The 17,868-nt window shown below is 38.6% G+C and overlaps 1 protein-coding gene and 1 long non-coding RNA gene across 2 annotated transcripts in view; one reads left to right on the forward strand and one right to left on the reverse strand.

The window, feature by feature from the left end:
- DACH2 (dachshund family transcription factor 2) overlaps window positions 1–17,868 on the forward strand; it is a 479,250-nt gene that overhangs the window by 450,973 nt on the left and 10,409 nt on the right. Inside the window, exons 9-12 of the mRNA XM_067548387.1 lie at window positions 5,732–5,877; window positions 6,421–6,568; window positions 12,487–12,630; window positions 15,655–15,720. Of these exons, the coding sequence (XP_067404488.1) occupies window positions 5,732–5,877; window positions 6,421–6,568; window positions 12,487–12,630; window positions 15,655–15,720 (504 nt within the window). The remainder of the gene's footprint in view (window positions 1–5,731; window positions 5,878–6,420; window positions 6,569–12,486; window positions 12,631–15,654; window positions 15,721–17,868) is intronic.
- On the reverse strand, window positions 5,927–14,508 carry LOC137153243 (uncharacterized). The gene is made up of 4 exons (XR_010919739.1): window positions 14,422–14,508; window positions 13,312–13,446; window positions 11,236–11,285; window positions 5,927–8,016 (listed from the first exon to the last, which is right to left on the reverse strand). It is a non-coding gene; the product is annotated as an uncharacterized lncRNA (long non-coding RNA).

Genomic DNA, 17,868 nt, shown 5'->3' on the forward strand with positions numbered 1-17,868 from the left:
TGGTGTACTGGAATAATCAGCTGCTCTCCAATTGCCCTCAATGATCCTCTGTATTCAGGGAGAGTAAATAAGAAAAAAAGGAGTGACTTTAAATTTGGTACTGGAATCACAAGGTGAAAACAGTAAATTTCTCTGTCTGATGTGTACCAGGTTAGGAGGAGACATTGCTTTTCTCATTGACAAAAAGAACTGCTCACCTCCTGGCAGAGACACAGTGAGGGTTTGCAGAGCCATTAAGCCATTGCTCAAAATGACAGATAATTGTCTCTGCAGACTAATTTCTATAAATGTTTGAAATAAACTTGTTTTCTTTAATATTTGTCTCACTAGCCCAATCCCATGAATTACTAAGGGAGCATTGGAGCTGTGAAGATTAAAAAAATAATTAAAACAAAATCTTCATTTTGAGAAACAGCACTGCGTGATTCTGAGGGCCTGATCCTACAGGAGGATCCACAGGTGTCCCTTAGCTCGACGAGACACCAACTAAAGTAAATGGACAATTGAAAGTTAGTGGAACTCTTGACAGACATACATATCCTTATCGGTGCATCCCTTTGGAGTATCAGGGTCTAAATCTGTGTACAGGGAGATGAGATATTTTTGCCCCAGTTGTACTTACTAGTCAGGAGTGTCCATTCCCTTCAATTGGAGTTGTAGGTATTTAGTTCTCCTAAAAGTTAGGTGCACAGCACCCCTACTATATAAGTAGCTGAAGGCATCTTTTCTTAAATGGGTACAGGATAGACTACATTGCTGTAGAATATTTTTCTTTTAATGACACATATAGGCCCTGATTCTAAAAAAGGGGCAATTTGATTTTTTTTTTTTAAATCTTGAAAGGGAATTTAATGTTTTCAGTAGTGGACAGATATTTTAATCTATTTCCGTCAGCTGGTGCAGAGGAAAAGTAAGTATTTTTAACTGTCTCTTCAGTCCTGTTCCCCATTCAGAGACCACCTCTATAGTCCACAGCGTTCCTATAAAGATGTAGGTTTTCACCATGTTGAGGGAAAAAAAACACAAAATATCATGATTATTCTTTGTTTCTTCCTGATACCCTTTGAGAAATCTTGTCCATCACAAGCGGGGCACATAAGTGTAATTTTAGGGGAATATTAGGGGATATCTACCCAATTTCAGCCCCCCCGGGGAGAAGCAAGAGGAAGGGAGGTAGCAGAGGAAGGAGAGAACATTTCAGCTCTCCTTAGTCTCTAGCAGTGTCATTTCTACCTGTTGCAACGCCCCTTCCCCCTGTGCAGACCAGAGGGCTTGGCAAGGAGCTGTCAGCTCCAGAAAATACTGAGCACACACCCCTTTCAGCCCAGCATTAGCTCCAGCTCCTCTTCCCTACCCCCAAAGTTCAGGTAGGTGGGAGGGACACAGAAGAGCAGATAAAACACACACCCCCTTGGAGGATGCTGGGCATAACTATGGGCCGGGCTATATGTGAGAGAGCGAGGGAAACACAAAAGCTCAGGAAAGCACATGGGGGAAAAAAAGCTGGTGGGGAGAGGGAGCGAGGTGTGGCATTCTGCTCAGGACACCCAGAACTATAAGCTCCAGTACTGTGTTACCCTGCTGCCTTAGTATGCCGCTAACACCCCCAGATCCAGAGTTCTCCAGCGAGATCATCCTGCAGGGTCCAGTCCCTCTCAATACACAGACAGTACTATATTCGCTGCCTCCAAAGAGACAAAGCACACACCAGCCTGTTAGCTTAACTGAAGACTTCATTGTAAGACACAGAACTGAGTTGGGTTAGTAATAAATACCAGAATGTTTAGTGATACTAAACAAGAGGAAAAAAGACAGGTATGGTTACAAACAAAACACAACACACTCACTAGCAACTAAAACGAATTCTATCACGTTATACCTTTGCTTACAGCAGGTTACCAGCTACTCCTGTCTTTCCGACCAAGTGGATCCAACTCTAACAAAATTAATCAGAGTTGTGTAGGTCTTAGCCAATCAGGAGCAATGGGTGCCAACTTGGTACGCTTACAAATGTTAACCAATGTTTCAGGCTGTGAGTAGAAGGTGATTAGAGTGTTTTCAGACTCCTGATTCATCACGTGTGTGATAATCACATAGAGTTAAAAGAATGTGCTTAACAAACAGGTTTGTTCTTTAATAAAATTATTGATTAGCCTATTTGTTGTGCCCCACTCTCTGAGGTTGGGGACTCGCCATGTAGCTTCTATTCCCAGTCCTGATTTTTAGTCCATAGGCTGGAGTTTCAAGCCTATATTCCATTCCTTGGTGAAGGCACGGGTGAGAAGGAAGATGAACTACAGTCTGTTGGAACTACAGATCTTTTTCCTGACAGTCTCCACTGTAATTTTCAGGAGTAAGACTCTATTCATTCTTGGTATTTACAGTATAGGTATTTTCTGCAAATATAATTCTTGCCTTCCTATATGTCTATTCAGCGGGGCCCTAAGCTAGAAATTAAAATAAAAAGACTGTCCTCTAAATGGATTCCTGCATGCTATTACAAAGTATGCCAGATTTAACAAACAGGCTCAATAAAAGCAGTCTTCACTTTGCCTCAATAAATGGAAAAGTTGTTTGTGTCCTTGGTTAGATAGGTGTCCTAGCTTTATTTCTTGTTTATCCTATTGTGTTCTATGTACAAATGCAGCTTTTAATAGGCACAGTTCCAGTGGGCTGTAAAAGCAAAATGCTTTAATCAAAACCTCTTCTCCTTTTACTGTAAAAAAAAAATGTATTTATTTAACCCACAAAAGATGCTTCCAGCATTTTCCCGCTTTTTAATTACTTTGCCAATTAAGATTTCCCAAGCTTAACTAATAAATTTCTGCCGTTGTGTTCACTTATTCAGACTATGGACAAAATGTAGACACCATTCAAATGTGAAGACCTATTACAAGACTGAAATAGATGTCTAATGCATTTATCATTCATCTTTGCAGCGTGTGATTTCAATCAGAAAAAAATGATGAATGGTTTGACAGTTTCCACCCACATACGCCAAATCATAATATGCTTCTACTACTTTTCAGCTATTACAGACTTTAACATGCAATGTGACCTTGGTCTGCAAAGCATGTTTGGTTAGCACAAAAACTTAATCATAAGAAGTCATAAGTAGAATCCTTCTTCTTTACTGCTCTTTTTCTGGGACTAGGATATTTATTGCTTGTGGGACAGGTAGGATATGAACAATGGGCCAAATAGAGTCCAGGGTTATCTCATCTCTGTGAAAACTGCTGCTGAAAATCGATGTGACCTCTGCTACACTGTCATCCCAATTCCCACCCTCTGTGTCCTATTTGTCTTTTGGTAGAAGCTTAGATCTGTGTGCTGTCTCTTTGTGTCTCTCTTGGGCCAGATTATCAAAATGAATCATTGCCTGCATGCCTCTTATATTTCTATTTATTTTCCTGGTGTTGACTAGGTCTGATGAAATATGATTCTTTTTGCATTTGATCCTCACTGCAGCAAGCAGCACCTAATTTAGCTGTGTCTATCTCTTTAAAGAAGAGTAATACTATTTTGAAACTTCAATCTACTGTACAGCAACATTACAAACCATAGACCATGCAACCTGTCTTCCCAGTCAATAGTAATTTTCCTTTCAGCCAATTTAATAGTATTACTTTCATCTCCCAAGTAGGAGAGATTTCTATATATTTTAAAGCTGTTATAGTTTTCCGTTATGCATACTTTATGTATTGCTCTCCTTTTCAAATGCCACTTTTGTTTAGTCTGCTTTGACGCTGTAGCATAGATGTTATTTCTGTGTAGTACCATATGCAACAACTAATCAATTAATTTTAAGAATTCTACTTCCTATATAAAATATTTAAGCAGGAGAAAGTATATATATATATATATATATATATAGTCTTTGGTTACACACACACAGACCAGTGTTCCTACTGATTCACAGGCTTTTGAAAATAGATAATTTATGTGACATAAACCCAGCTTCTAAAAATGTTAGCTGTATAGATGTGAAGATAATGTAGGCTTTTGTTAGGCATCATTATGAAGATGTTCCATTTAATGCACTCACTAGTGAAGACAAAATACTCCCTAAACATAGTTTTCAACAAATACAGGAAAACTACTAGCACTCCTGGGTTAGTTGTCAGCAAATGTATTTCAGAAACATAACAGTTATCCTGTTCAGGCGATGCCTAAGGAATTTGTTTTTCAAGCTATATAATATTACCAATAGTAAAACCCTGCAGTTTAATTTGTCTTAGTATTTGTAACTGATGTCCTGATTCCTGCTGGAATTTTTTTTAAATGGTGGGGGGAAACCCTGTAAATGTGATGTGATCTAATTGTAAACCTTAGAATTAATATGACCAAGGCACTTGACAAATGAAACTATCAGGATTGGTTGTGCAATTGCCTTTAGAAAACACATGCATCGTGAATTTATGATCAATATATTCGTTTCAAGCTTTACTAAAAAGCAATTGCTGTGAAGATTTTCTTCATAATTTCTGCAACTGCCAAAGAAATTAAAGGGATGTTTTATGGATTCCAGGAACACTGCACATATATGTTTCTAGATATTTCAGATTCAAGGAGCATACGGTACAACACCTGCTGTAAAACAATTGATTACAATTTTTTGTTCTATAGGTTTCGGCAGTAAGCTTGATATTTAAAGCCATTACCAGCAGAGGAGGGTTTAAAGTGGTCTGAAAAGAGATGATATGTCAATTATTGCTCTACAACAGTGTTTTTCAATTTATTATTTTTTCATTTGTGGACCCCTAAAAATTTTTGAAGGGAGGTGTGGACCCATTCGGAATTCTTAAACATCATCTGTGGACCCTCAGGGGATCCATAGACCATTGCTCAACAATATTTATTAGTGACTGTGTTAATTCGTTAAAAAAAAAAGTTGTGGGCTCAGACAGGTTGGTGAAAAACATTTTTAAATGATTTTGAGATGAAACTTTACATAATGGACGGGCAATGTGTTGCCTGTCAAATAAGAAATACTATATTAGGCCAGTATCCTACAGTTTATAAAAGGCATTCAAGTTTGGCTCCCTAGCCCAAAACTACTCTACTGTATTACTGCCCCCTTTCCAGTGACTGACTCCTTTAAGAACACACTCTTTCTCTTTTTACTCTAGATATGCCAAGGTTCAAAGTGAGTTGTATCATTTAAATACTCAACAAAGATTTTTTTTAGCTAATGCTGAACATTAAAAAAGGATGACAATAGCAAGGTACTCCATAGAAAAAGCTGCACTGACCTTTCACCTACAACTGAGACTTGGTGTCATCAAGACAAGAGGGAATAAATTTAATTTTATACTGTTGACTCTGGGAGGAGAAAATTAAAGAGGAGGATAAATAATAAATTCCCTGAGTGTTGAGGATTTCTTTGGTTGTAACAAAAAAAAAAAAACCTTACTTGTCATTATTCTCTGATGAACTATTCAAATCTAATGAACTGTGTAATATAGCTATAATTCTGTAATATACTGACATTTGGGGTATAACTATTTATGCACCTTCTCTGGGCTGCTCAGCATTGTTTTTCTTTAATTTCTACTATTTTTCAGCCTTACATAACAACAATCCTTGTTGCCTTAAGACAAATAATGCTAATTTTGCTATAACAGTTGAATTAAGTCTTGGCCTTTAAAAATTTCAGTCACCTGCTTGGATCAGAAGGTGACCATTGCCAATATATTAACTTTCTGATGTTGTTTTCTAAATGTCTTTACAGAAGAGGTCCAAATTGCTATTCCAATAATGAAACCAACTTTAGATAAAGTCCAACTGGCTGGACAGACCTTGCCTCCTGGATTCCCTGCACCATTTCTTTTTGCTGACAGTTTATCATCAGTAGAAACTCTATTAACCAACATTCAGGTAAATTATTGGGACCAGAGCTAGATAATGATAAATTAACTCATAAAGATTGAACATGCAGCATTCCCATTTATTTAGTAATCCATAGAGTCTACAAAAACATATTCCTATTAATTCAGAGTAATTTGTGAAGTCAGATCCAAACAAACTGAAGAATGCTAGCTATACTCGATAGTTTGTTTAAGAGAGAAACGTTTCAGAACAGCAGTAATATTTCTTTTTTTTTCCTCATTGTACAGAATGTATATATGCTGTTTCTCTAGGTTTGTGTTTCTTGAATCCTCACCTCTCTTTTACTAAGTTAGTGTGATAAAAAAACCTCAGCAGGATGAATTTGAACAAGTTTTTTTGAATGAGTCCATACTCCAAAGTTTTCTATTCTGTGGTATATGAGCTAGCTGTCTAATCGCCTAAATTGTATGCAAAGTTCTACAAGTTTTCTGTCATCATTTTTTCTATTCTTCCACTGATAGTAAAATCAAATGAAGTTGCTTTATGCTACTGTTGAGAGTAGATGTCGTTTTCTGATTTGTGTGCTTTTAGGGTCTACTGAAAGTGGCTGTGGACAATGCGAGAGTCCAGGAAAAACAGATACAGCAGGAAAAGAAAGAGTTGAAGATGGAGCTTTGTAGAGAGAGAGAACTGAGAGAGAGCTTAGAAAGACAACTTACAGCTGAGCTGCAAAGCAGAGGTAAGTCAGTGAAGAATGGCTGCTGGTGACTTGGGGTTAGCTAGCAATCATATATTAGTGTAATGGGGGAGTGGACAAACACTGTTAATGAAAGATTTATAAAAACTATGTAAAACAAGCTTTTCTGCATGCAGACAGGAAAAAACTGACTGTAGGACTTGGAAACTGGCCACAAAATGTTTTGACAGCTCCCCTAGATGAGAGCTGATTCAGTTCCATGGCTTTCACATTTATTATTACCATTCCATCTGTGGGTTCTCAACTTGAATTTTTGATTTGGCAGCTTTTTGTGTTTCCAACCGTTATCTTCATCAGTGAGGAGCAGTCTTATTTTGTGAAAGATTCACAAGGAAAGTATGTTTTTAAAATGTGTGTTTACTGGAATTTCTTTCATCATCTTCCCTCTGAACTAGCCCATCTTTTTGTGGGTAAATACGACTCTAGTAGGAGCTTCATTTGCAGTGCCACACCATGGAGCAGTTGGAAAGAGGAGATTCTTACCCAAACTGTCCTTCCAAACTGAGATTGGAAGCAAATAGCCTTAGTAATTCTCCTGTCATACCATACCAGGAAACACAATATAGCTCTGAAACTTCTTGTAAGGCTGCAACATGTAGCCTAACCACTCCTTCACCCTGATGGTGTTAGTTTTTTTATATGGAGTTTTAAATATAAAAGTGTAACATTTCTCACTGTGGTATTGCAAAGAGAGTAGACTTCTCCAAAGTTCAGCATATGCATTAAAAGGCAACATTAAATGGGTAGAAGCAATAGTGAATGTGTTAAATTAGAAAGTCCTAACTAGATAAAGCTGCATACAATGGTAGAATTTTTGGGTTTCACAGAAGTTGAGACTAGACTCTGGGGACAACACCTGTCCTCAGTTCCAAGCCTGAGTAGATGGGTGTGGCAAATGGGAACTCTAGGAGTCAGGAGTGAATGGTGAGAAAACTCTCCTGAGATAAGTAAATTACAGTGGACCTGCAAAGTGTTGTACCCCTGCCATCCAAAGGAAAGAAAGTCTGATATATTTTCATAAGGTAAAGGGCCAGCACAACATCTGTGCATCATTTAAGTTTAATTTAAACCATCGTAAGGCTTATGTGAGACTTAAGTGATGCTGTTCTTTGCTGGCCTCCAGCCCAGAACTGAATTTCACCAACAAACACTGAGTTTTGTTCCTCTCCCAGAGAATCTCCATGCCATCATTGGCATCAGTGCAGAATGAGCACCAAGGGCTTGGACTTTTACGCAAAAGAGTGCACACAGATTGCTGAAGTTCCCAGCATCATGTCCCCTTTCTCACATTGTAGTAAAACTGCAGCACTTCTGCTGTAGGCAGGAACCTCTATGGCTGAAAGGGCTAGGGTGGCAGGATTTGCTCCTGTGTTGCATGTTGGAAGGTGGAAACTGAATCATGATTTGGTTGTCTCAAGATGCTGCTGTATCTGAAAATGAACAGAATTAAATACTTTCATACAGCTGCCATAGCTCTACAGCCTACGTGATAATAGAACCATTCCCTCTACACTCTAAGGAAGTATTTTGATTACATTTTAAAATATTAAAAAGTTTCTTCCATTGTAATGTTAGACCAGATAGATGGAGATTGGCAATATATCATCTCAGATGATCTGAACTTCAATACATAACTTCAGTTTTAAAATTAGTATGAAGTTAGTTGAAAAGTCTTTCAGTGCTTGACTTTGAGTACTTCCAGTTACTTCAGTGAGACTACTTGTGGGGGTAAACAAAGTTGTGGGGGTTTTGGCCCTCTAACTAGATTGCTAGAGAGAACTTGGTAAAGTATTTGCCATGAACAATTGATGTGAACATGGCAACAGTGACACCCCATAATATGGTTAAATGCAGAGGCCATGACTCTACTTAAAACTACTGTATTACCTGACTGGGGTAACCACCCCAAATTACCTGGCAGAATTGTCCACTATGAACCAATGGCCCTGATGTGCTGTAAACCTGGGGTGAGTGTGGGGCCCCAGCTCACTCCCTACCTTCATGCTGGAAGGAAAGATGAGGGGAGCCATAATCTGCAGCAGACATTGACATATACCTCCTTTGCCATGCCATGTGTGGTCAGCACCAATGGCCAAACAGCCCACTGGATTTAGGGCCCTCAGTTAGATCCTTTTGAACCCACCAAAGTTATGACAATTGTAATTTGATACCACTCACCCCAAACTGATCTCCAGCATGCATGAAAAATCCATACAGCTGGGTTTCCAGATCCCAAAATTGACAATCTGTATAGCTTTCAGCATCACCAGAGATCCAGCATCCTATTTTAAGGATGGCTACCATGCTTGGGAAGCAGACTGTCTCTCTCCTTCCCCTATCCTATCCACCAGGTGGCAGCCAATCACTGGACCTCGCACCACGTCCATTGCCCCGTTAGCAGCAATAGTGGACACACCCCAATTTCCCTTCCTTTATAGCATGCAAAAGAAGGAAGGTGGGAAGGAAAGGGGTGGAGGCAATGGATCATAGAATGTAGGGCCGGAAGGGGTCTCGAGAAGTCATCAAGTCCAGCCCCTTATGTTGAAATGGGACCAAGAAAACCTAGACTATCCCTGGCAGGTGGTTGTCCATTATGTTCTTTAAAATCACCAATGATGGGGATTTCAGAGCCTCCACAGCCTCCTTGGAAGCCTATTCCAGAGTTTAACTACCCTTATAGTTAGAACATTTTTCCTAATATCTAACCTAAAGCTCCCTTCCTGCAGATTAAGCCCATTACTTCTTCAGTAGACATGGAGAAAAATAGACCAGTGTCCTCTTTCTAACAGCCTTTAACAGACACTTATCAATCAGGTCCCCCCTCAGTCTTCTCTTCTCAATACTGAACATACCCAGTTTTTTTAACCTTTGCTCATAGGTCAGGTTTTCTAAACTTTTTTTTTATCATTTTTGTTGCTCTCTGCTGGACTTTCTCCTATTTGTCCTAATCTTTCCTAAAGTGTGGCGCCCAGCATTGGACACATTACGCCTGCTGAGGCAGATCGGGACAGTGACCACCCATGTCTTACATATGATACTCTTTTTAATACACCTCTTTTTCACAACTTTATCACTTTATCACATTCATATTCAATTTATGATAAGCCTTAGATCCTTTTCAGCAGTACTACGACCTAGCCAGTTAGTCCCCATTTTGCAGGTGTGCATTTGATTTTTCCTTCCTAAAGCACTTCTCCTTACTAAAATTTGTCTTGTTGATTTCAGACCTATTTGTCAAGGTCATTTTGAGATAATTAAAGGGCTCCTCCTAGAGCCATATTGGCCTCTTTCTTATTTTTATTTCCTTTGCATTGGGTAGTTTTCAAATATGCCTTTAATATTCTCTCCTTGAGAAATTGCCAGTTCTCCTGAACTCCTTTTTTCCTTAGATTTTCTTCCCATAGGACCTAACCTACCAGTTCTCTGAATTTGTTAAAATCTGTTTTTTGAATTACATTGTCCTTATTCTTCTGCTTTCACTCCTTCCTTTCCTTAGAATCATGAAATGTATTATTTCATAGACACTTTCACTCAAATTGCCTTCCTCTTTCATGTTCACTACCAATTTCTCCCTGTTGGTTGGACTCAGACCTAAAATGGCTGTTCCCCTGGTTACTTCCTCCATTTTCTGAAACTAGTTGTTCCCAGTACCTTCCAAAAACGCATTGCAAATTTTGTGTTTTGCCATATTACTTTCCCAGCTGATGTTTGGGTTTACCCAAGTCCATCATTACTATCCTGTCTTGTGTTTATTTGTTCTAGAAATTCCTTATCCAATGCCTTCCTGATTGAATAGTCTATAGTAGACCCGTACCATGACATCACCCCTATTCTTTCCCCCTTTGCCTTTACTAAGAGATCTACTGCTGGACCTCAAAACACCTGCATATATTCTATATATATAATATAGCACCCCTTCTCCCTTTTTATCCTGCCTGTTTTTCCTGAACAAGCTATATCCTTGTATATCAATATTCCAGTCTCAAGACTGATCCCACCAAGTCTCTTTGATGCCAATTAAGTCACAAATTAGCTTATGGATTAATACTTCACGTTCTTCCTGTTTATTCCCATACTCCTTCCATTTGTATATAGGCATCTAAGCTGTTGGGCGGATGCCTTCACTGATTTCTCTCTTGTTGCTCATATGACCCAAATGTAATTTTCCATCTCCCACCAAAATCTAAACCTCTGTTAACCTTGCCTTTTTTATACTAACCTGTGGGCTTTTGTTCTCATTGAAATATGTTCTCAGTTAATATTTGAAGGACTGATTCACCTTTCCTCAAGACATGTAACTCTTTTTTTTCACAGTCAACCCCAATGAAACAATTGGACCTCATGCAGAGTAAGGCTAAACTGATCTTGAAGCAGGGTGGCAACATCTAGCTCTGAATCTTTCCAACTTCTGTAAAGGATACTGAAAGAGTTCCATTGAAAACATTTTCATTTTTTGAGTTCTGCAAAGAAAATGGCATTCCAATGGGATTCAGAATACCACAGGCTCCGCCACTGCACTTCTTTGTGCCTCAGTTTCCCCATATGTTCAATGGGGATAATACTACTTACCTCCTTTGTAAAGTGCTTTAAGATCTACTGATGAAAAAGCAGTATATAAGAGTTAGATATTATTCTAATAATACTTCTACCTATTTTGACCCGAGCATTTGGCCAAAATTCAGGGTCTAGTGGGTTGTTTCTGTTAGGAGAAGAAATTGATTACAGAATCAGATATGTCTGATGCAGTCCTGTTTTGTTTCTTTAAACACAAATATACAAAGGCCTGTTTCCATGAACACAGTAGGAATTAAACAGGAGGAGAGAGACACTGCTCACAGTTCCAAGCCTCCTGTTAACACTATGCCCAAAAAGCTCGCTCTCTAGGCTCTCTCTCAGAAGTACTCTTCCACTACTCTTCTGCTTTCTCCTTGGTTTCTCCTTTTCTGCCTGGTCACTGGCTGCTTCTGCTCACAAATATACACACCTCCACCAAATAATAACCAAGCCCCTGCATTTGCATTCATTCCCCAGTGCAGTGCTTCCACCCACATAGCTCAGCTTTTGACTGGCCTTGCACATTGCAGTAGCTCCTACTGTTTCAGCTATTTTACTCCAAGTCTGACTGCTTCTTACATTTATCATGAATGAAGGATGCTATCATCCCCACCAGCTTCAATAAGGTTTTATCCCACCTCCATAAGTAATTTTATTATTATTGCTCATTCTGGGTTTTATGGTAACTGGGAATTCAAACATAGTAAATTCTCATATTATCTACTTTTGTGCCATTTCCTTTTAATATTGGAAAATACCACTGGATGTCAAAGTAGTAAATAAATGCTCTGGTATGTCTACATGGGTATCACTGGGTCCAGCATCTAACTCATGTTTTGAGGAGATTACTAATATGATTGCAGGTTTTTTGTTTTCTATATACAGTCATTGGGGAAGATGGGTCTAATATTTTCAATGATGAAGGGAAGTGTTGGAATGGAACACTATACACTTATGTCATTGCTGAGGAAATTACATTTTTATTAGAATGGGTGAAAACCAAAACTCCAAATCCAAACTCCCTCAAATTTTGTGGATCACAGCTGGTTCCTCAGCCTGATTCTGCCACCCTTGCACACACAGTATATTGACATCAATGGGATTGCTCACACTCAGTGAGGATAGCAGGATCAGGACATTTAAAATGTTATGATACAAATGTTTTCACATTTTAAATCTGGATATGGATCTATAATTTTTGTAACAGACCCATTATTTTTTATATTTTTCTCTCCTGGCTCCACAGAGCTTGAATGTCAGCTGATAAGTATCTTTGTTATGAAAGTGTCATTTGTAGCTTACTTGAAACTATATAATGAAGTCTGTTCCCTACATTTACTTTTCAGCAACAATTCAAAAGCGCTTGAAGAAAGAGAAAAAAGCAAAGAGAAAATTGCAGGAAGCCCTGGAATTTGAATCAAAGAGGAGAGAACAAGTGGAACAGGCACTTAAACAGGCCACATCGGGTGATGGTCTCAGGATGTTAAATGGTAATGTTTTAGTTGGACTTTGACAATGAAGTTAGAATTATGTTTATCAGTTCATAACTGGAACTGGAAAACATAAAATAGCTGTAGACACACACAAAGTCTAGTTTTTAAAAACACGAGCCTTGTCCAGAAATAATTAAAAATGAAATTTAAGTCAAGTGCTTTGGGTCATGAATTAAACGAGAAAAAAATAAGTAAGTCTAGATCTAGAAAGAGAGGCAGATGTACAAATAATGCAAGAATGACATTATTACCATAGAAATTTGTTACAATGATTGCTGAGGCTGTGTGAAACTTATTGGTTTCAGTTTGTGTGAGGTTCTGTGAACTTTCCCATCTGTGCAGGTTCAGTTTCATAGCTATTGAGTTTCATTCTAAATGTTCAACTTGTCAAACTAATTATGAACTTGTTCAAACTTAAGACTTATTAAGCTTTCTACACTTTGTAAACCTTTGTGACTGATAGGTTTCATGGCCATCTCAAGTACTATAAAACAAATCCACACAACTTTATCTCCAGAAATGTGTGAATAACTAAGGACAAAAAGTTCTATCAAGTGATATTAAAAATATTGAGCCTAAAGAAATCAGAACAAAAATGAGCACTTCTGTTTCTGTGTTACAAACTGCAACTAGCTAATTTCACTTGGTTTCAGGTTCTATAGTAAAAGTTTAACACACCCAGTCTCCTGATGACTGTGTTGGAGCAAATTGAATCCTGATATAAAGACAGATCCATTTGCTTTGCCAAGGTGCCAAAGATCTGTCATTCTCATTGACTTCACTAGAATTTGTAGATGCTCAGCATTTTTCATTCTGAAAATCACATCAGGATTTGTCAGTACTCCACTCATTTTATCAACATACAATTACATCTACAATTAATTGTGAGCCTAGACGCTAACATTTAGACAACTACTTAATTTGTAGACACATTCAGGTAAATGTTTGTATGTTAGCACCTGCAAGAAGCACAAATGCTGGTATTTAGACTTTAATCTGATTTCAGTGGCAAACCAGGTGGTTCATTAGCACCTAACACATAGCACTTGCGATCTTTCTGATTGCTGGTAACCAGACTCCCAAGGCCTCTCCCTCTACCCTGCCTCTTCCCCCCAAAGCCCTGCCCCCATCGCTCACTCCTCTCACCTCCCCGTCCTGTCACTCGCTGGATCATCTTAAGGAGCTTGCTGCAAGTAGGAGGTGGCCCTGGATGAGCAGGACTGGTGTGGGGTTAATGACCCGGTGCCTCCCACTGCCCCGGGGTACCTGGACACAGAAGCCAAAAATCGGACTGTCCAGGTAAAAACCGGACGGGTGGTAGCCCTACTAACACCACAGTTGAATTGTGGGTGCAATTTTATGCCCATAAAATTTGTGAGGAATTTAAAAAAAACGGAACTCTGATGGTCTATCCCTGTAACAGATACTGGTGTTACAGATGATTTTGTTATTTTCTGAAAATACAGCATATATTTTAACCTTTTAGAATTATGTGCTGAATGCCCCAGATAATTAGGAAAAGAGGACATTCAGATTGTTACTAGTTTAAAACACAGCCTTTGTCCTTCTTTATTCCTTCAGATCCATGACATTCAGACCCAGTGACTCCCTCTCTGCGCGATGCACCAGCATGCACTCTGCTGGTGACATCGAACCCACCCAAATACCAGTTTGGGTAAGACAAAGCCCATTTGGTTACAGTCATTTGTGATCTTTTTTGTAAATATTATTCTATTTATGTGATAAAAATATTCGAAATTTTGCATCACTATAAAATATGGAATTTACCTTCTTCTGTAGACTTGCACTGGGCCCTAGTGAGGGTTTAGTGGTGCTTGTGAGGTGCCCAGCTGATTGGTATTATGGACTAGCACGCAGTCAATTACTGGCAAGTCCGGATGTCACAGACCTAGAGGAAGAAAAATAAAGATACGTTTTAAACTAGCAGAATAATTATTTGGGGCATTTAGAACAAAACTCTAAAGTTGTATGACTTCTTAAACTGTATTTACATGACCCTTTTAAATGGACTCTGCAGAAGTTTCTAAGTACCGTATTATAAAGGGGAAGCAGATGTTTCCACTGGATTGGGAGGGCCATGAATTCAAATCACATACTCCTCATGTTAATCCTTGATGGCATCGGGCGGTACAGTGGCATCTGTTATCCCAATACTCATGGGTGTTTGAGCCCCAAAGCACCCAGAAACACTGTGCCTGCAAAAACATTATCAGCATTAAACTATGGTTCATATTTGTGTGTGTTACATCAGTAGGAATGTATCTCTTAATTTGGGATTAAGAGCACAATCAGTTTCTTTTCAGAGATTTGTAAATACTTCACATTTCAAATGATTAAAAATATATAATTTTGCTTTGGGAGGTAAAGCATTCCTAGAAAAGAAATCTTATACAATTTCTGCTTGAAGTGTGTGTGTGTGTGTGTGTGTGTGTGTGTGTGTGTGTGTGTGTGTGTAAAAATACTAGAGGTTAACACGCTTGAGAAAAAACATTAAATAACTATAACAAGTATACTACTAGTCTTCCTTAGGGAGATATTTTAAAGACATGATCATGACAAAATTAAAAGAAGGTAACAGTGTACTATGGCTTCAAATCATATCATTTGACACTGTCAACGGCATTGGCTACCCTATTTAATACTTTGCTGTGCAAGTATGCTGCTAGGATAGTACAATTTAGTTTAGTATTTTCCATATCTTAATTTCTACTCTTTTCATGTGAGAGATGGCAACAGTACTCCAAAAAGAGAATCTCACTGACATGCTGATTACTATCGTATCACCAGAGAATGTGTGAATCATGTTAAAAATAATTCACTATAAGACTGGCAATACTTTTTCACATTTTGTAAACAATCTACTACTGGAAATTCTGTGAAACACCCATATTTTATGCAGGACTAGTGTCATTTAAAGATCACCCTGGTTTGGAATAAGTATTTTCTACAACTGCATCAAGGAAGGACAAAGACATTAATCTTAAGTGTCACATTTTTCAGATGCTGGAATCCCAGATATGGAAATAGAACACAATGGAACTCAACATGACAGTGCAGCAATGCAAGGTGCAGTACACTTCATGCTGTTATTTAAAAATCTATAATTTGTGGTATTCCCGAGAAATGAGATTCAGTGCTACATCAGCTCTGTCTAATTTTTCATGCCTGATGACAAATGCAGAAAGTGCAGAACAGTCTGTTAGTTCATTTTTTGTTTAATCTAGAAAACCATTTAAAAATCAGTAAATTTAGATATGCAGGTATTAAATTATTTTTAATACAGTGTGAGCAAATCTCGTAACTGCCAATCTAGCATGTATGTAGGTTTAATCCAAAAGGTGTAATGTCCTTGTAGTTTTACATGCCTTCAAGAATTGTATATCTTTTGAGATATTTTTAGTCCCACTATTTACCTGCATGTCAAAATCAGAGGCATGTGTATGTGTATATTATGCACAGAAATATACACACGCTGTATATATTTAATCATAATTAGAAATGCAAATATAGCTAAGCAAAAAAGCCAGAATTATGACAAAGTATATTCTCTACACATATTTTATATGTACACCTGCGTTTGTTTACACAAACAATGTGTTCTCCGTCTCAGGGTATGTCTACTCTGCAGCTGTCATTGTGCTTCTGAGTCCAGGTAGACAGACACATGCCAGGTCCACTCAACCTAGTGTGCTAAAAATAGCAATATGGATGGTTGTGGAACTGTCTAGTCACCTGAGCTCAGATCCAGTGGGTTGGACAAGATTGTTCACAGGTAGCTAGTCTGTGCCACCACCCAGGCTGCAACATCTACACTGCTGTTCTTAGCACACCAGCTCAAACAGAACTAGACAGTATCTTTTACCTAGGCTGGAAGGCACGCTCCCAGATGCAGTGTAGACATACCCTCGGTTTCCCTCTCTCCTCACACCAGTCTGTTTCTGAACCCATCCCTTCATTCCCCAGGCATCTTGCCCCATTCTACTCCCCCGTCACTACACAGGTCCGGTTCATGTTCCCTCTACATTCAAATCAAGCAGTTTCCTCCTCCGTGACGCCTGGGCCCAACTTGGGGTATTTGAGCGCACAATCTCCCTGCTCTCAGGCGGGTTATCCAGCCCCAGACATGGCACAGCCCACAGCATGCCAGAGCTGCAAATTAATTACAGGGAAAGTCCTGCACAACAGAGTATGCCCAGTATGGACAGCATCTACAGGAGATGCAGCTGCTAAATCTAAGGCACTAATGAGCATGTGCAAACTGCAAGTTTTTAAAAGGTCGATAATGTGGCCAAATTTGGGCAGAATTTTATGGGAGAGCAAATGGCATATCCCTGACACAAAGGTCATCATTCCCTGTCGAATTTCAAGTCTCTCTTGAAAAGCATGGGAATGATACAGTTTTGCCCAAATATCAGGCAAACAATGTATTTTTTTTCTTAGCCTTGTTCTTGGAAATGGTTTAACAATTTTGGGTGACATTTTCTCAGACAAACACATTCTGAAGCAGACACCCAGCATGGAAAATTTCATCCCAAACAGCTAAAGATTGGCAAAGGTATAAACAACCCTTTAGGAGGTCTCCTAATGGAAAGTGTCATGCAACCTTAATAATAGCCAATGTACCAGTTCTGCCTACAATATTGCTTAAAGGGATTTTATTGACATTTGGGTTTCTAGTTTTGTATTTCTAATGACAATTTCAGTGTCCTCCTATAAAGGGGAAAAATCATAATTACATTTTGTATTGAAATTTGGAAGTTAGTTAAAGTAATATTAAAAAATAAACAAAGAGTTGGAATCTTCTCACTCAAATCTGGCAAACTGAAAATATACTTAAACCTAAGCCCTAAAGCACTGACATCATTGTTGTTCACACAATGGAGTTATGAATCAAAGGTGTGATTGAATCCATCAGAAAAGGAAGTAAATTTCCATATTTACTTGAAGAAAAAGCAAACATTTTCAATTGGGAGGAGCTAGTAAGTTTTGGATCAGGCCCTAAATGATCAAATTTGAGGAAGGGAGGCTGGACGTTCAGGGGTTAGGTTGAGCATCTCTCAGTTTGGTGCTCCCCTATATAAGTGACAACATAAAATAGGACTCTATATATTTTAGTTGTAGATCTGTTAGATACTCTTCAATGGGCAAATCATTATCTTGATCTATATCAGATGAAGACAATGTTCTCTTATTATTTAAAATGGGTCCACAAAA

The sequence above is a fragment of the Emydura macquarii genome, unplaced genomic scaffold (genome assembly GCF_026122565.2).
Source record: "Emydura macquarii macquarii isolate MOO-44397 ecotype Brisbane River unplaced genomic scaffold, CSIRO-AGI_Emac_v2 contig_1253, whole genome shotgun sequence".
Lineage (NCBI taxonomy): Eukaryota > Metazoa > Chordata > Testudines > Chelidae > Emydura > Emydura macquarii.